This window comes from Choristoneura fumiferana, chromosome 13 (assembly GCF_025370935.1).
Source record: "Choristoneura fumiferana chromosome 13, NRCan_CFum_1, whole genome shotgun sequence".
NCBI classification, from domain to species: domain Eukaryota; kingdom Metazoa; phylum Arthropoda; class Insecta; order Lepidoptera; family Tortricidae; genus Choristoneura; species Choristoneura fumiferana.
In genome coordinates this window covers 8,678,480-8,698,316 of record NC_133484.1, presented here as the reverse complement: position 1 = coordinate 8,698,316, position 19,837 = coordinate 8,678,480, and the positions used below count along the sequence as shown (strand labels likewise).

Here is a 19,837-nt window from a genome sequence, read left to right as displayed (position 1 = left end):
TAACATGACAGGTGCAACGAAAAGATTCCACAAATTCATTCAATTCATTCCAAAAATATTTATTCTTATTTAAAATACAAAATACCATGATTATAAAACATTAACAATTAATATTTTAAGTACTCTGAAGATTACTTTTCTTAACATTCGAGGTAAACATAAATTCAAAAATGCACCTTAGCTTGCACCTTAACAGCCTTGTTCCTTCAGAAGCAATATAAAAATATAGTACCTAATCATAAATGATATTTAAATAGTGCACAGCACTTCATATGTGTTGTGTGGAATTTCTTTGCCAGCAAACGAGATGTACATGTTTTTGTGTGACGGATGAACCTGAAAAGTAAAACAAAAGAAGGTCAGTTTTTAAACTTACAGCTAAGTTTATCGTCTATGTATAGTCAAGATCAGCTTATTAGGAACACACAGATTTTCTACTAAAACTGTGTTTTTGTTCCTGTTTCAGTTAACATGGACATTATTGCTTGATACACTCAATGATGATGAAATGACAATCACAGAAACACGTTACTTAAATGAAACTCATAGTAGGTACCTCCGTTTTAAACAACATTAGGATTTCGTTTGAATACTTTACTCGCTAGTTGTAAATTTTAGAGTGGCCTTCCGGTTAAACGTGTCATCTCGGTATCATGTTATCATAATTATGTCGTAATCAGAACGTCGCATAACTATACTTTCTCATAATTTAAGTATGAATACAACATTAAAAAGAGGGTAAAAATCAAGTTAAATGATTCCGTTACATACAGTGGAGGAAACCGAATTGCGTACCAGGGTGAGACTTTTTCATAATTAAATTCATGGAATGTCAATATGACGTCAGTAGCACACAAGTTTCCACCGCACACACAGTTGGTACGCGTTTCAGTTTCTTTGACTTTCTACATAAATACATGCGTTTTAAAAAGATATATCACCTTCCCCGGAGTCAGCGATCCCTCGTGCTTGGCGCGTCCGATGTATAAAGGTTCCCCGTTGGACGTGTTTCCCGCGACCACCGCGTTGGGTGGGACGCTGCCATTGCGGCTTTCGATCCAACGGATTCGCTCCGGACGGGCACAGCATACCTTCAAATAAAAACGGGATGTTTACAACAATTTTTAAATCACCCGGGAATGTTTTAGTTTTGTAGCAAAGAACAAATTCTTGCATGTTAAGGTAACCTAAAACAAAGTTTAACAAAAATAATAGTCTTCTTAAGGTTAAACATTGGTGGCTGTCACACATGCAGATGCTCAAGGTTTAATATCAATATGGGTACATTTTTTGGAGTCGTATTTGTGATCAGTAAATGCATACAAGTGTTAGCTACAGTATGTATGTGAAACATGCACAATTTTATTTTATTACGAAACATTACTGGGGTGTTCCTAACCCACACACATGAAAGAAACGCTTGTTATACTCTATTTGGTCTAATATGATTCAAATGACACATGATGATTATGTAACTTTTTGAGGCGGTAACTAATTTTTTATTTTTTCCATCAGAGCTATAATGCTTGAAAAAATGAAATCACATTAAAACTGCTGGTTGTTGGAATATTTGAACTCAAATTTGCTAAGTTACTGCGAAGGCACTGTGTTAGACCGGGTGTCGCCTGTAATACGAGCAAAAAATTAAAACATATTCATATTTGTAGTCACAGAGGAGCAAATTAATTGCGTATAGTTCTTAAACATTTTCTTGTTTTTTATTTCACGTTTTATCCGTAGTCGAATTTCAGTTTTTTAAACTTATTTTTTTCATACAAATTAAATACTGCTATAAATGTACGCCGTCCTAGAACACAACTAACGTCGCCTGTCACGCTACAAAAGTCAAGCATTTTGCTTTACATTGCTTCTTCGAATAAACTTAAAACTGTAATAAAAATTAAAAACTAATTATTTTTACAAGTAGCTGAACTAATGTTGTTCAGTTTGACGAGTACAATCTATGTTTTAATTAATAGCTCATATTACAGGCCACACCCGGTATTAACTTACTTTCTTTAATGAACGCCCTTACAATGTTGTTTCAATAGGCCGCAATTGCTAGAGGTAAAGGTTATTGGAAAAATAAAAGCGGTAAAATCAACGAACTGATTATTAATTTGCAAGATTGTTTTTGCCAGAGTCGGAAAGTGTCACTCCAAGTGTTGAATAAATTATATGGGTGAAAACCAAAAAGTTGCACACTGTTAAAGCTGCGTTAGCATGTAGTTTTGAATTTCCATTAACTTTTTCCATTGTGACACGAAAATTAATCATACATTTGTATGGATAATTTTATAATTTTCGTGTCACAATGGAAAAGTTATTGGAAATTATAACTACCTGCTAACGCAGCTTTAACGGTATGCAACTTTTTGGTTTTCACCGATATCCTAATCACTGTATGTGGCCCATGCAGGAGTTATGCTTCTTCTGGATTACTATGTTATAAAATAGTCACCTCAATATTATTCACTGCATTTTCTTTGCCGCCCCAAGGAACATAAGCACAACGATGCTTAATAGGCAGTTTTCCAGGGATAAGGTCACCCTGGAAGTGAGCACGGATGGCCCACAGTGGACTACCGTCATGGCCCTCATAGCCAGCCACCACAGCCCTGTCACTGAGGCTGGCCGCAGTTTGTGGTGAAGAAGGGACCCACTCCACGGCCGCTGAAAACAAAGTGATTCAAATTAAGAATACTTGATGAAAACAAGAACCTCATTTTTATTTGACAAATTCAATGTGAGTAGTTATTTTAAGTGATGGCTGAATTCCTGCTGATTATAAAAACGGGCACAAGACAGATGGAGCACAAAGGTTTTTGTTAAAAAATTGATTAAAGCTTTTTTTTTTGCTACACTACAGTTGTAGGTACTTTTTTAACTACACTTGCTTGCATCAATCAAATATTGTACCAAATGCCATGTTGATGCCATCAACTGTTGAGGTGTTCCTTGCTGCACCATCAGAATTTTACTACCAGATTATCTTACTTTCACTAGATTTACATAAGTATACCACATTTGAGCTTAATTGGATATTAGGAAGTGGAATTTCCAGGATATACATACAAACAAGGGAAGTTAAACAAAAGCTTGTAAAAAGCAAACTAAATAAGAATAATATCCACCATCAAAAATTAATATTACAGTATATGCCTAAATACCTAAAAGAACCCAATGAGTCACCTAGAAAGCATACATCCATTAGTATGGTACAAACAATTAAGATAAGACTATTAATTGTACTTACGTCCGTAACCAGGTTGGGGTGTGACCGTTGGATATCCAGCATACGAGAATGCTGCAGGTGGTGCAGTCTGTGCTAATCCTGGAGCTGATGGGGCAATCCCTGGCTGTCCTTGGTAGGGGTAGGAAAAGCCCGGCTGATATGGGTAGGGTTGCTGCCCAGCAGGGTAGTTCGCTGGCTGACCTGGAGGTGGTGCATTTGCTGGGTTGTATATCTGAGGGTATATCTGGTTCTGCGGAGGAGGATACTGAGGAGGGTTTCCGCCATATGGATCTGAAAATGAAAATTAATTTTGAAATGAATATAAAGAACCCTAATTAAGGAACCGTAATTATAACTTCAAAGTCCAAGCTATCCATTCCTAATTTTAAGTAGGGTTACAATTATTATAATATAGGTGAAAAGCCAGAGAAAGTCGAGATAAAGTGAAAGGTTAAAAGTTTAGACATGCATGTTATGCATATTAATTTAATCGCAATTAATTAAACTAGTAACATTATCATTATAAGACTGTAACTAATATTAAGTATATGGGACTAGAGCCTGAAATAAACGTTAAATTATTATTATAATTATGTCAAATCAGGTGTATCCTAGCGCTTGTCATAAGCTAGAAAAATACTGACTGCAAAATGCAAGATTTTGTCTTTGTTATAACTTCATAAGGTACACGACAACAAATGACGATCGTTTTTTGTGCCAGTAGAATTTATATAAGTACCTACCGTTTGACTTTTTTTCATTTTATTCGAATGCTTAACTATCTGTTGAATAAGTTTAATAATAATATATTTAAACTGAAATACTTACATCCTGACATCGTGACTGAATATGCTTTAGATTTAGTCAGTTGGATTTCACAATAAAAAAAAAATTGCAGAAAAGACGAGCGTATTGAAATTGAACCGGTAGTCTTTGTTGAACCGCATCAAATACAAAACTCCAAGCCAAGCCAAGCAAGCAAGTAGCGGCGAATCCAATGTTATTTGGATGGCTGACGTGAACGGTTTTGTTGAGGCCGGCTAGGTACAAGTGTAGTAGGAGTGGGTTTTTACAGTACAGAACAGAGGGCCTACTCCGAAGTTCGTGTCGTACCGTCCCTCTCGCTCTCGTATTAAATAGTATAAGTGTCAGAGAGACCACACAACACGAACTTCGAGTTTCGAGTTACATAGTAGCCCTGCAGCTGGGCTACTCCGAAACTCGAAACTCGAAGTTCGTGTCGTGCGGTCCCTCTGACACTTACACTGTTTGATACGAGAGTGAGAGAGACCGCACGACACGAACTTCGAGTTACGAGTTTCGTAGTAGCCTTGCAGGCCCTATCTATACTACGAAGTGCAAAACTCGAACTTCGTATGTTGCCGTCCCGCTGACGCTTATGTCATTTAATACACGAGTGAAAGACACGATGCGATACAAACTTCGATTTTCTAGTGTCGTAGTAGCCCCTGTTTTTAGAGGGGGTATTACCATGGATGGGTGGGAATACGGTATACTGTCAATATCACAGTTAAAAAAACGTGATTATCGTCAATTTAAGCTTTACAATTAGAATAATTTTAGCATGAAATTTTGAGTAGTTAGTACTGTTTTTAAAAGCCTACACCTGCTTTCACTAGCCTGTGTTTGAATTATCAAAGAATTTATATCAATTAAATTAATTAAGTACGATTGGAGCACAAGTTTTTTACGTGTATTTGGTTTCAGAACCAGTTTTTTTTATAATAATGGAATGACGTGACGTGGTATTGTATTGTATTATTAGTCAGTCAGTCGAATCAAAAACAACCAAAGTTAGTTCATTGGTCTGGTTTGGTTGATGTGCTGATATTGCACAACAGGATGTAAGCCAGCTTAAATTTACTTGGAATTAATCAGGAATTTCCTGTTAAAATTATTAACGTTGTGTATGTAACTGTCTAACTCTAAAGTACTTACCTAAAGTGAGTGTTAGAATAGGAAGGAACCTACCTCTATTAGTAGTTTCATTTTTCTCCTCGTCTCTGTTAAACCATTTTCGATGTTAATAAAATAATGTGGTTGACTTACAATTAAGTTTAGTAGTACGCTATTTATGCTATGCTATTAGTAAGTGCCCACCTATCTACTTTGGTAGAAGATCATCATCATCATGTGAGCCGAAAGAAGTCCACTGCTGGACATAGGCCTCCCCCCAAGGCTCTCCACTCAGACCGGTCTTGTGCTTTCTGCATCCAACGCGATCCCGCGATCTAGAAGATAGTAGGTACCTATTAAATTAAATAATAGGTAGTAGGTACTTACCGTAGGTCAAACTTTTTGCACTCCGCTCCATTGCCAAAGCAAGCGCCACCGCCTCGGGATACTGAATATTCTTCTCGCCAAACAGTTTTGATCGCATGTTTCTGTCCGCCATTCCCGAAATGAACTGATCTCTCAGATTCTCTTTAAGCATTGTACCGAAGTTACAATTCCTTGCTAACCGTTGTAGGCTTTCAAGAAAATCGACAAGCGATTCATCTGAACGCTGCCGTCGCTGTCTAAAAACATGACGCTCTGCGATTTCAGTGTGGTGTTTCTCTGGTTTCTCCAAGTACTCTGTCATCAATCGTATCAGAGCATCAAAGCGAAGATCTTCTGGATGTATCGGAGAACATATGTTGCTCATTAATGAATATGTGGCGTCTCCTACGGCTGATAATAACAGCGGCACTTTTAGCTCGTCCTCTGTTTGGTTGATCAACATATACTGTTTTACGCGACGAACATAAGCCGACCATTGGTTAGAAACTAAATCGTAGGGCTCTAAGCTTCCGTAAGACATTGCACGTTCCAAATTCCGTAAAATGTCTGAAATTGTGCCTAGGTAATAATTTTGCATTTGACACTTGTGGTGCCCTGAAGGAATCCGGACTTGTTTGGGTGAAAAAAAAAAACTTATGAGGGTATTGTAGGCCTAGGTATTTGTCATTACCTATTTTGGCTCCTTCTAAAAATTACCCGAAAAGCAAATAATCTTAAAGTTCACTCACATTTAGGCACTGATTTATTGCCCACCATAAAATATTTGGCGTGATTAAGTCACCAAGTTGCTAGCTAATTTATTTCTGGTGGAATCAGTAACACCTATGATACACCAAGGATTCTAGAATAAGAAACCACATAGAAATATAGATTTTTGTGTAATGCAGCTGCTACCGGCTTTGTTCGGTGATGCACCGATATTTATTCACCACTTCACACACGCACTGATTAAATACTTAAATCTCGCAATAATGTCGTCCACGCGGTACGCGGTAGAACGCAGTGAACTGATCTGAATGCAAAATATGTTTGGCATTGACTGGAGTGTAGCCGCTATATAGGTAGCTCTATAGCCGAAAATCCTGGCGTAAAAACCCGGAGCAACATCAAATTGCAAAACATCGTGCAAAACATGTTTGTTTACAAACTGATTTGGGGATATCCATAGGTTATTTATAACAAAACAATACCCCATTCCTAAAAGATAATAGGTACTCGTAACGTCTGTTAGGAGTTTGGCGTTGTTATGATTTTTTTGTTGTACCTACCTAAACGAGAGAGCATTGTGGATTCGTCATATCTAAAAATAAACTGTGAAGAATTTTAACGCACCCATCTAAGTACTTAACTGTGTCTTCAATATCTAGAAACTTAAATTTGTGAAAGGGTTTCTGCTGAAACAGTTGGTATTTTTTTTCTGTGTATTTTTTCACGTTTAGTTATTTGCTACAAATGTGCAAGAGGTAGCTGAGGTAGGTAGAAAATTAATACCCACTATAACTAGGTAAACGCCTGTTCGAAATCTTGTAGCAAAGTGGGTGAACATTGGTTTCGTTTTAATTATTTTTCGATTGAAGATCTAGTTAAGGTCAACCAGGGCTATATCTTCTACGGGCCTAATGCGTCCATTCCAATTATCATAAGAAAAACATCCTTTAGAACTACACACGCGATTTTTTTATAGGCTTTTGCACTAAAAGTACAAAAAATGATCACTAGCTGTCATGGCCGAGCTCTTTTTTTAAAGTAATCCGCCAACGAGGTCAATTAGACGCTATAGTCCCAAATATTTTTGTTCAACTAAACTAAACTAACTAACCTAACCCTAACTAAACTAAGGCTAGAATTTAGCGTACAGCATAATAATTAACTTTATCATTCCGACCAATCCGTTCACATAATACCAGTAAAAGACGCTTTCACCCCACCTGGGGTTATAGCGTCTAAAAATCACAGCTTTTACAGAAATGTAATTTACACGTACTTAGAAGTTATTAAAAATGCCATAAAATGGCACTAAAATATGAAATTAGATCAAATATGCTATCATGTATCATAAGTTATAGCTTTTAAGGATAGGTACATAATGTGTTTGTTATAATCTGATAAATATGCAGTTTAAAGTATTGTGTGTGACGCATTAGACCAGGTTGACCTTATAAAAGAAAATTTTCAACAAAAAATGGAACCGACTACAAAAACCTTGAAAACATTTTTGTAGGTACCTACTTACTAGCTCGAAGTCGGTGCCTCAGAACGAGCCAGCAGGAGTAGAACAATCGTCTACATACTATGGGTTTCAATCCCTCCTGCTGGGTCGTGTTGAGTCACTGACTTCGGGCTTGTAGCGTCGGTTTTACTTTTTTGTTTAAAAAATTATTTATTTCTCAACTTTTGTTTTTAGTGATTCATAGCCAAAGTGTAGGTATCTCACAACGATTCCATTAAGCCCAAACTCGGCTTAGTTACGTTGTTTTATAACAGAGTTTCGTTGCCTACCTTCCGGCTTCAGCATCAGATCAGTTCGAAAGAATCATTAACTTAAAGCGTCTTCTTAATCGCTTATATAGGTGTATTATCAGATCATGATCATTTAATCATGATCATTTATACGCGCGAGCATTACTTAGCTTTGCGACGAGTTCCACTGGCCCTACGGTCTTTTTCATCAGGCACAGTTACTTATCAAATTATACTTTCGGAATGTAAATGCTTATCTTAATGCTAATAATGACAAAATCGCTATAGGTGTACCTATAAAATTTGAGGTTTGCCCTCGATTTCCGTAGGATCCCATCATTAGATTTTGACTTGGTGATCATGGGACCACCTCAGAAGAGTCCTCTTTCGAATAAAAAAAGAATTTTGAAAATCGGTCCACAATTGACAGTAATCGGTGAACATATATAAAAAAAATACAAACATTGGAACTTAGAACCTCCTCCTTTTTTTGAAGTCGGTTAAAAATGCTTTCGATTAATGTGTCATTAATATTGCTATTTGATTACATGTAGGTCGATTACTTCCTACTCATAAAGTAGCTATTAGATTTAAAAAGGTGATGAATCTCAAATAAATTAGATTTTGTTAGTTTTTATAATATTTTATACCTACGACAAAATAAGTTGCTTCTACAGTTTATATTTCAAACAGGTGTACAAAATAAACACACGTGGCAAAGCAGCAATTTCGACATGTGGGACAATGTTGCATTTTATTTCATGCAGAAAAATCTACTTCATTTTTTGACCCGGGATTTCATTTTACCCAGAGGAAATACACTCGTAACGGTGACACTCCTGGACTTAAATCTGTTTTTACGAAGAGGACACGAGAATGCGACTCGTAAAAAGTTATCCCGAAAGCACGTGCATATAAAAGTATTGTATCATAAGAACTGTGTAGGAAACGACTCGTCCGGAGAAATTCACGGCAGTCTGTACGTCGGCAGTGAATACATTGGCGGTTATTTCCATTTTTCTTGCGCCTACTAAGTTTATCAAAGATTGTATTTGATCGCGATAGACATCATCTGGAATGAAATGTGTTTTCAGTTATTTCGTTTCGTAGGTTTTCGTAAGATCAGCTAGATAAAGCTCTTTATTTTCTGAGGTAGGATTGCGCACGATAGACAGACATCGAGCTTTAGTTGTAGGTAGATAGAGTTAATTTTCTAACAATAACTATATTACTTATTTAGTGTTTCTCTTAGGGCTTCATACGTGCTAGGTATTCTTTTAATGTGCCTTGAATTAAAAATAACTGTATATTGATAAATGTATCGAAACGTTGATACTAGTCGCTAGTTTCAGTAGGTAAGTGTCAAGTATAAAATATAATTGAGTATGAGTAGGTACATTATGGGCACCTTTACAAGTACTATACTCGTACTTACGTATGTACATTCATATCACAGGAAAACAATCTTCCATTATTACCACGGCACACTACGAGTGGATTTTGGCTCCTATTCAAGTTTTGGATGTTCAAGACAATTCAGAATTCATACAGATAGACATCGTACTAAATAGTTAAGTAGTTGTTTTGCCAGATATTTACTTTTTCCTTTATAAAAATTGTAGCTACCTACTTATTCGTGTTTTGGCTATCTTACCAATACCTAATATTAATTAAAAGTAATGTAAAAGTTACCGAGTACCTATGTGCGTGCGTTGATATTCTTTCACGCTGAAACGGCTGGATGGATTTGGATAAAATTTGGTATAGTAGGTAAAGCCTGACAAGTTCCTATTTAGCACTCGGTGGAACCCTGTCGCAGGGAGCCTCTGCTGTCGTTATCAAGTTTTTTTGTATAAGTGCGGAAAATGCTGACTGTGACAGGATTCTACCTAGGGCTAAATAGTAACTTGTCAGGCCTTAGATAGCTGGACGTTTGAAATAACACATAAGCTACTCTCCTCCCGATATTCCCACGGGATTTGGATAAACTTCCAAAACTCACTCTGTTTATTAAACCAAGATACTAAAGTGACAGTATGAAAATGTCAAATGTAAAATAATGTGACCAGCGTAATACGAATTAGGTATGCTGCTCTCTGATTTCGGTTTACGACATTAATCGGTAAAACATAATATTTTATGGAAACAAAAATAAAATTAAAGCATTCAATATTCTACTTTCCATAAGCATTGAGCTTTTAGGTAGAAAGCAACATCTACAAGAAGTCGAAACATCTTCTAAACAGTGTCATTTTCATTAGACCCATTTTACCTTTTTTAGAATGTCTTAAGTGGAAATGCCCTACGCGTGTTAGTACGTCACAGATCCGTTCATATCTTAACATTTTAAACGTATAACATATATAGGTACTTACCAAAACTTTTCGGTGATTACCGGTTATGGCACATCACTATTTATGAGATATAAAAAAACAGGTAACACATGAAACTTAATTTCAGTATCTTGGTTTAATAAATAAATAGAGATTTTTTGCGAAATCCCAGAGTAATTTCAACTGCTCTGCTAGACTTTATGGTTTACGCGTGAAATTAAAAAAGGTAAAGAACTACTGTTACAAGACCGTTACCACCACTGCTAGTAGAGAATTTAAATTTAGCATTCCCACGGGAATTGATTCTGCGGGATCAAGTTAAGCTGCGTACGGACAGCGCGTACATTGGTACGCGTAATCGGTTACGCGTGTGTTTACGCGTACCTACATTGGATACGGGTACAGCTCCTCTACGAACCGCCACGAACCTAAATCCGAGCTCAATCGATCCATAGCGCTACGAGCTTACGAGCTCCAGAGCCTTGCATTTTATGTGGTCTTGTAATCAAATGCCTTCTGCAAAGAATAAAAACAGGACGCCATCTAAATCACGAAACTCTTTGTCAAACTCTAGGTTGGCAACGCATCTGAAATACCCCTGGTGTTGCAGATGTTTATGGGCGGTGATGATCTCTTACCATCAGGAGACACACTTGCTCGTTTGCCATCCAGTCGAATAAAAAAAAATATATTTGTAGAAACACTATTAACTTGTATAGGTTCATAATGGCTCGCTACTTGTTGAAAGTCCGAATGAAATGTTTGTCAGGATTATCGTTTGCCATAACTCTTTTTTCTCTGAATCTAATAATTATTCAGAATTGTTATAAAACAAACCTATCCTAATCTATAGTTTTCAATAGGGACCATTTCAAAATTTCAGAAAAAAATAAGGTTTCAGTGGGAATTAAATTATGACTAGCGAAGGGTATGCGAGCTTTGGCGTTCCCAACTTGTATTTACCTAAATCTCCTTGAACCAAAACGCTGAGCAGCATCAGTAAGGTCTTATCTTTTTGATCTGATATCAAAGCACACATTTTTGCCATGAATAGAGGACGGATATTAATACACGAGTAGATGTAAATGTCACTCATGATATAATCAGCAGTCTGAAAACAAACTTCATTAAAAAAAAGTGACCTCATGAATGAGGCTGACCCAAACTTTTATCTTTTAAATAAGTTTTAAATAAGTTTCTGTTAAAATTTTAATTTCTGTGTTGTTATTTGAGCTTTTTTGCTGATTGTACTTTTTGTTGACTGTATAGTCTGTTTTTGTTGCATTATCATCCAACTTACATAATGTATAGGTACCGAATTTCAAGTCTATCCGACCACTGGAAGTGGGTCAAAATGAACTTACAAGATTTGATGCAACAACAACAAGTACAACAAACAGAGCAAGTCTCTGTCTCTCTCTCTATAGCTTTGATGCGAAACAACACAAGCCGTCACAAAACTGCATCAGATAAATTTAAATGTGCACGCAACCATATAAAATGTATATGAAACCGATACAGTTCCGATACTTCTGATGCATCACGACACAACACGACAGATAAATGTGAATGCGGCTAGTAGTTAGTTAGTAGTTAAGTTAAGGTGTGTGTTAGTGTTCAATAAAGAGTTATATAGTATTGTATTGTTAAAAGCTTGTAAAAAGGGCCTACCTTTAGTGAAGGCGACAAATATCTACAAATCGTTAGCATAGTGCAAAAGAGGCTAGTCTGAAACATGAAAAAAACCTGAAAAATAATATGGTGATATTACTTGCTTCAAAGAAATGCATTTCACTGAAGATCCAAAAAAAACTTACTTGCCCGGCATAAATTTTATTAAAGAGATAGACACAATCGGCAATTTTGTCGTACATTTGCATCAGTTCAAACCAGTTGTAGTGACTACTGAGTTTCAGTTCAAGGATTTGTGAATCACTAAATAGTTTCTGAAAGATTTAAATCAAATTACTGCCTAGAGAAAGATGCCTAATTATTAGACATAAAGTAGGATCTGCTCCGAAACATGATACTGCTTAAAAATTTTGCTGTAGTCAGGAAAAACGTTACAACTTATCAGAATAATCAAAAAACTTACTTTTATAGTTTTGTCAGCCAAAGAATCTTCAAAAATAATTGTATTGCACGACGGCAAAGTTTTTAAAACTCTTCGTAACAGTAAGTCGTTAAAGACCATAAGCCTGGTATAAATGTTTCCAAGAAAGAACACAATGACAGTTCCTTGTAAAATAAGTGAATACAACGTCAAGTGCGCGCCTATATTGTGAATATTAAACTTTCTTAACCAAAAAGTGCAAGACACTTCTAAAATGGAGAATAAAATGAGAGATATGGCCACAATCCTGCCCTTAATGAAAAGCCTCCTTGATGAGTTAAAATGATTATCGAAATTGTTCAATTTCTGTAGTAATTTTAAATAATGTTCGTCGTTGCCAATAGTTGCTATAAAAATAAGGTAAGTGACCTCAGTATTGCTTAGATATCCAAAACATTTGGTCAAAATATTAAGGGGCAAATCGGTTTTAGTTTCTTTCCAACTTCTGGGATTGACAAAAGTGTAAATCAGATACATGAACACAATTACAAATAAACTGTAAATTTTACTTATAAGTTTTACTTGACGAACTTGATTGTTATTGTAACTAACAATTTGAGTCCCAAAAATGGCCGAAAAATAAGACAGCGGTTTAATAGAGTTAGTCAAAGAGTTCTCGAGAAATGTTTCATCAATTTTGGCATTGTGCTCTATAATCACAGTAAAAAATTGGTTTTTAATATCATAATCTTTTTCATTAATTTCGGAGCTTCTAATGTTAAAGTCTCTTGAATACAGCATAGTGTTAACTTGACGAGATTTCTTTCGGAACTGCCGAGGGAAAGCCGAATTTGTGTAGTCATGGTACGATCTGATTAAAGCTCGAACATGTAAATTCAATATCAATCATTGTTAATTTACTTGACAGAAAGTAACAAGCGTTCAGTTATGGCTTAATGTTTAATTAAGCAGGTAGGTACTTTACGTCTCTGAAGGCAGCAATTAGTAAAATATGAATAACACCCATAATAACTCATTATTATAAACGTATTATAAATGTTTTTCTTTCTTTCTTTGCTTTTATAATATTGTGTTGTGTGACTATTCAAGTAATACACATATGTTAAATTGAGAAATATATTTATTAAAAATAAAAAAAATACAACTTAATCATTAACAAGACTGGAAAATGATAGTAAATTGTGGATTCAATTTATTTGGGTGACAATAACGAAAATATTATGAACGTAAATAGACTTTGTAAAAAAAATTGTGCTTGAGTCAATGACATTTTTGATTTCCCTACAACTTTTACAACCTCGGTCAAGATATAGATAGATAGAAGCATCTGCAAAGAATACGATCACTTTGTATGCCCTAGACTAACATAGTAGGTATATAAAAGTATTTATGCTCGCAGAAGTTTCAACCAGTACAAAGAGGAGTCCGTTGGAAGGCTTATATCGGGATAAACTCGTCTGACTCCTTGGGCAAGACAAGGGAAAAAAGATTACAGAATAGACACCTGTTTTACCGTTAGCAAGAAATTGATTAACCTTTTACTTCATATTTAAAGGCTTAGATTATTCTGTGGGTACCAGGGACATAGACTTAAAAGGGTTAGCGGCGCTAGACGCTATGTGGACAACTGTAGTTTGACGGCGGTGAAACAGGTATTTAATCGATCTTATTCTTATCTATTTGGAATATGTGTGATTATGTAAACGACGCTCCCACTGCTGCATATTTGTATTCGCCAGCGCTCTTGAGGTACGCGTTGTTGGCGGTGGTGACTTCTGAAATAGCAGAATAATGATTATGTTTAGTAGAGTCGATGACTATTAAGTAAAGGAGAAGGAAAATATTATACTGCGTGAATTGAGTATTTATATGCAAAGTAAAGGATGAAGCAAGGGGAATAAAATCGAGAATACGTATTCTGAACAGGCTTGCCAGGTATACGGTACTCGTATTCTACCGAACCGTTCGGTATGTTAGTACTGTGTTCGGTGTTCGGTATAACCAAAAATACCGAAGTATGGGCGGATCGGTACTTTTTAACCGACTTAAAAAAAAGGAGGTTATCAATTCGGTTGTATTTTTTTTGTTACCTCAGAACTTCATCGTTTATGAACAGATTTGAAAAAAAAAAATTTCCTTCGTCTAGGAATACTTTCAATTAGGTCCCATAAGCACCAAATCAGGATCTGATGATTGGATCCTAAGGAAATCGAGGGAACCGTTCAAATATTGTAGGAACGCCTATGGTAATTTCGATATATGTATGTATGTATGTAAATACTTTATTGTACATAAAACACAAAAATAATACAAAAAGAAAACAACAAAACAAAGGCGAACTTATCCCTAAAAGGGATCTTTTCAAGCTAACCTAAACAGGAAAGGAAAACGTAAAGATAGGGGATATATTTAGGACTAACTCGTGCATTTGCTTTTGAAAATCATCATTTGGTGAAGTAGAACTGATGGTGAAGACCCGAGCGACTACTCAATAACAAGTACTTCAGGGGTTGAATTTCAATTACTTTAACGCAGTTGCTAAGCAATTTAAGCTCATCGTATGGTGAAATGGAACGGGTGATGAAGCACCAGGCAGGACTGTTCAATAATGAACGTCTCTGCATCGTAGAAAACAATTATTCGTACAAGGTGACGAGCACTTGACATTAAACTATTGTATCTTAGATCTACACTAAAAAGCGTGAAAAAAAATATTAAAAATAATAGGACCTACTGAAAAAAACCATGAAAATAATTTTCTACCAGTCCTCAGCACGAGCCAGCAGGAGTGATTGAAGCCCAATATACTCGTATATCTATAGTTGTAGGTGAGGTAGACGATTATAGGTCCACTCCTGCTGGCTCGTGCTGAGGCACCGACTTCAAACTGGTAGAAAATTATTTTCATGGTTTTTTGCAGTCGGTTCTATATTTTGTAATAATTTTCTGATATTTTTTTCTCCCTAATAAACGATTCAACTGTCAGATATTGTTGAAAACATTCTCTCATCTCAAAAGGCAATTATTTTTTATTAAATAAAGTCAAGAATAGAGATAACAAAGCTGCAGTTGAATTCAATGCTACACTGTTGAACTCCTGTATGTTGTAATCATTATAACTTCGCTCCAGCCACAAGCAATATGTGCAAACATTGCTCGTTACCTTGTTATTAATATTTGATATTTAGTTGCAAAATTAAGGTACAAATGTCGATTATTGGTAAGTTGAAAATACAAACTGACATATAGATGCACAGAAAAATAAGACCAGCACTGGGAATCGAACCCAGGTCCTCGACCGTCCGGTCCGTTGACCAGCAGTGGTGTAGCGGTATAGCACGCGGTACGGAATACCGAGGACCTGGGTTCGATTCCCAGTGCTGGTGTTATTGTTCTGGTTTTTCTGTGCATCTATATTTCAGTTTGTATTTTCAATTTAGGTTTTACGGGATGACCGTAAAAGTAAAAATTTTGAATTGAAATAAAAAGTACAAAAAGATTCCAAAAAACCAATCCTATTGGTAAGTTATTTACTTTATCCTACTAATATTGATAAAAATAATAATATAATTAAGCATACATGTAATTATGATAAAAAATAACCTATGAAAATTGTTAGATAATTACATGTATCACATTTCAATTTCAATCAATCTTATGTTAATAATAACGTCGTTAAAAATGTTTACACCGGTTAAAACAAGATAAACCTATGTCCGCGTCGTGACATACAAACATGGAAACGCAACAAACAAAAGTAAATAAATGAACGAGCATGAAAAGCCTGTCTACGCATGTGTCTGCCCACTATGCATTTTTTGTGGTTTTCTATGACATCTTGGCAAGAATTGAATTCTATACCATATCACTGCTTTTCTGGGTTTTCCTTTTGTTGAAATGCCAACTGAGCGGCAAAAAACCTGGCCCTCGAATGTATACAGTAATAGTAATAGCACAGTATAAGTAATATATGTAGTACATACAAGTAATAAGTAATTTTGTATGTAGAGCGATCCAAATTTTGTACCGCTCTGAGTATACATATAATAAAGTATTGGCCCTTACCATCATCATTCTGGAATATTACGCCAACCAGCCATAGGATGAGTAGAATGAGGGCTACCAGTGTCAAAACGGATATCGCGAAGCTGATGATCTTGCACAACAGGTTACACACACAACTGGAAACAAGAAACAAGGTTTTATTGAATTGAGATTATATAATAATTATAGAGATATGAGACGATTTTATATGCATCTGATAAATTCATAATAACTAAAACGTAAAGGCTTTAAGTTCTTGAATTTGTTTAAGCTCATATTTTATCCTGCAAATTCTATGTTGTTTTTTGTATAAGTTCTTCTTTTGGACTTCTATTATGATATTAATTGGAGAAACAAATAGGGTAATTAAGTATTTAAGTAAATGTTTATATTTTTACTAGCAAAATTTAGTATAGGTATTTATGTTAAGTCCGGTGACAATAGAATAAAATCTGGTAATGAATCCTCGTGGTTTGGATTGTCTCCGCAGGACGGAACGTTTAAACGGTTAATGGCATACTCTTGAAAATTGGTGTGGATAAACAACATGATATTTTAGATTTCCATTAACTTTAAGAGAACATTGAACAGGTCAAATAGCCACTCGAGCAGAGCGAGAGAGCGTTTAACACTCTAATTTTCACTTTGAACGCGTTATAATATTACTTTTTAAAAACGAACGCTCAACTAATGGATAGGCCAACTGTTCAACTAATTGGACTATGCATAATAAAATGAATTAATCTTTTAATATAATTGAATAGATTCATATTCGTAATCATTAATTGTGTTTCACGAAACGAATCGTGTTTTTTTTTTAAATATTTTTGCACAGTTGGCATTTTGAGGTTACTTCCACGCCCTAAAAATCCTCCATTTACAAACACCGTGTTGACCGCTTATGGGTTTCCAACGTAAATTAAAAAAAATACTTTAATCCCTAGAGAATAAAAAGAAGCTTTAGTGCCGATATGCAGACACTAAAGTAACATTTTAAGAGCATGAGAAGTGAAAAATAGTTGTAGTCAATTAGTAAATATATATTTTGCATGAAAATAAAGTAAATCCAGCAAAAAATAACAAACTTGTCGTTACGCTGACACGTCATATCGTCAAGTTGGATTAGTAAAAAGTAAACAAGGAACTTCTGAAGCTATTCTTGCAATACCAACCTACTTAGTGTATAATAGGCACCTACGTAATCGATCAGGAAAAAAAAAACCCAAGATCCTTATCAATCAATATCCGTCGAATACGATTATTGTTAGTGTTTCCGTTAAATTACAAAAGCATATCGTGTATTTTATCTCGTCGGTTTTTATCTAATCGGTAGAGTCTTGAAAACGTTAGTTCCGTCTTGTTGACCTAGCCTTAATATTTTGCAAACTAAGTAGGTACCTGTTTTAAAGTCACTAAGTTTTAAGCATCAGCAACAATCTTGAATTGTTATAAAAGAAAAAAAAACTGAAATTTTGTACGCCATGTGGCAAAACATACAGGGTTCTATATATTTTTTTATTTTATCATCTCTACATCTGTACCTATGTTTGACAAATACATAAACTATTCTTATTCTTATTTTGTTAACTACTACACACAAAGTGGTAAGTGTAGGTGTGATTTAAGATGAATTAACTTTGCCTGACTAATGTCCATCCGGATTTGAAGTGTAGTTTATCATTAGTAAGTGAAAACAGACGCCAACCTAGAATTTAAAAAAGTGAAAGAAAATATTCAAGGTTGCTTTTAGTTGTTTAATGAAAGTTACGAAATTGACATGTGCAAAATGAAATAAGCATAAAATAAAATAATATTATTTTGCCATTTTCTTATTAGCTTACGTATTACGTTGGAGACACTTTTAATAGAAATAATTCGACCCAGCTGTATCTTTATGTTAATTAGTGATAATTATGAAATAGTTTTCTTACCACATTTTGATATATTTTTAAACTATTTACAGGAAACACTCAACACCCCAGTCACTGTATCACCACTGATTGTGCTGTGCTATTGATCGCACCTACGTTTAAAAGTCACACAATACTGATCAGGCCTTATCTAAACTTATCGCCGATAATATTAGAAGCGAGCGATAAAGAAACTCCCCAAATATTTCGGAATTGTCGCCCCCCATTTTCGAACGCATCATCTATCGTATAGAGATTTTTGTGATATTTCAACGCCGAGATGATCCTGATATAATATGAGTGAGATTATACTCAAGTGTTGTTAGGTAAATGAATACAATGGCATGGCTTTAAAAGACTTTATCTTTTGTTCTAATATTGCTGATATCTTTTCTCTTTCTTTTCTTCGTATCAATAGTAAATTTCTCTTTCATTACATTAGTGTACATAAATGCGATTGCGCATGATTGTTCCGGGGAATTTATTGATAACAGTTTGTTTCAATTATTATGCCAATCGCCAGCTCTTTGTTTTCGTTACGACTCATCGTCATTCTGTGTTACGTCACACACTGTTACTTCTCGGAATGATATTAGTTTCATAGTTAAGTTGTGATTCATGATTTGTGGGAGTTAATGGCGACGTCAATGATAAGCAAACAGTGGTAATCACGTCTCAAAGAGAAAAATCCTAACACTTGTCTTAACTTCTTTAACATGCACAATGTTAGCGTACACATTGTTTAATCAAAATAACGGTTGAATAATTTGAAAATTTTCGCCGTAAGTAGGTATAACGTTTTACGTTTGCGTAGAAAATCATTTAACTTTCCTCTGTCATTCAGCACATTAGAAATCGAATGAGAAAATCATAATCAAATGTTTGATAGTGTCACAAAAGGCAGGTTTTTTTCCATGTGCATGCTTATTTAAGTTGTTAATTTCTTGTTCTGTATTGTAAATTTAAAGTGACAGCGTAAGAAGTAAAAAAACGTGTTATAACGTTTAATTAAATACGTTTGACCTGCACGGAATTATTCATAAAAGTGACACATAAAGTTCCAGTAGTTAAAAAACGGAACACCGTTAAAATTATAAGGGAGCGAGTGGCGTGGTGGCTAACTTTTTTTTTGCTTATCATTGTTTTTTAAAAAGCACGTGTACCTAACTATACACATTGCTTTTCATAAGTAGGTGCAAAAATTATCTCACTGGAATCTCAAAGTTGAATAACTGATAAAATCCGCGACTGTGAACTAAAAACAAACTTTGTTTATTTTCATACATAGCTTTTGCTCACATTGCATCTACTACCTATTTATCTGTTTTATAGCTAAGCATCTTGTAAGTGTTTTAGGCCTTCGTGTTGGAAGTTTTTTAATGGTGCCATATTCGATCGCGGCAGCTATCCGGTCCCTAATCAAATAAAATTGGAAAGTATTACGAACATCTATTTACAATGAGTCGAGTAAGTATTG

At 35.2% G+C, this 19,837-nt stretch overlaps 2 protein-coding genes and 1 long non-coding RNA gene across 4 annotated transcripts; all 3 read right to left on the bottom strand.

Moving 5' to 3' along the window:
* Positions 1–34: 34 nt before the first annotated feature.
* LOC141433981 (uncharacterized) lies at positions 35–6,601 on the bottom strand. Of its 2 annotated transcripts, none has more exons than XM_074096160.1 (5): positions 5,540–6,601; positions 3,257–3,526; positions 2,462–2,673; positions 942–1,091; positions 35–336 (listed from the first exon to the last, which is right to left on the bottom strand). In XM_074096160.1, the coding sequence occupies exons 1-5, from the start codon at positions 6,114–6,116 to the stop codon at positions 250–252; spliced, it is 1,296 nt and encodes a 431-aa protein (XP_073952261.1). In that variant the 5' UTR covers positions 6,117–6,601; the 3' UTR covers positions 35–249. The 2 variants fall into 2 exon arrangements, with proteins under 2 accessions (XP_073952261.1, XP_073952262.1); XM_074096161.1 differs by lacking the exon at positions 5,540–6,601 and adding an exon at positions 4,064–4,303.
* Positions 6,602–6,807: 206 nt separating this feature from the next.
* Positions 6,808–12,069, bottom strand: LOC141434476 (uncharacterized). Its single transcript, XM_074096896.1, has 4 exons — positions 12,004–12,069; positions 11,296–11,443; positions 8,914–9,071; positions 6,808–6,918 (listed from the first exon to the last, which is right to left on the bottom strand). Exons 1-4 carry the CDS (start codon positions 12,067–12,069, stop codon positions 6,808–6,810), a joined length of 483 nt encoding a protein of 160 aa, XP_073952997.1.
* Positions 12,070–13,508: 1,439 nt separating this feature from the next.
* On the bottom strand, positions 13,509–18,741 carry LOC141433980 (uncharacterized). The gene is made up of 3 exons (XR_012451990.1): positions 18,382–18,741; positions 16,472–16,587; positions 13,509–14,181 (listed from the first exon to the last, which is right to left on the bottom strand). It is a non-coding gene; the product is annotated as an uncharacterized lncRNA (long non-coding RNA).
* Between the last annotated feature and the right edge of the window lie 1,096 nt (positions 18,742–19,837).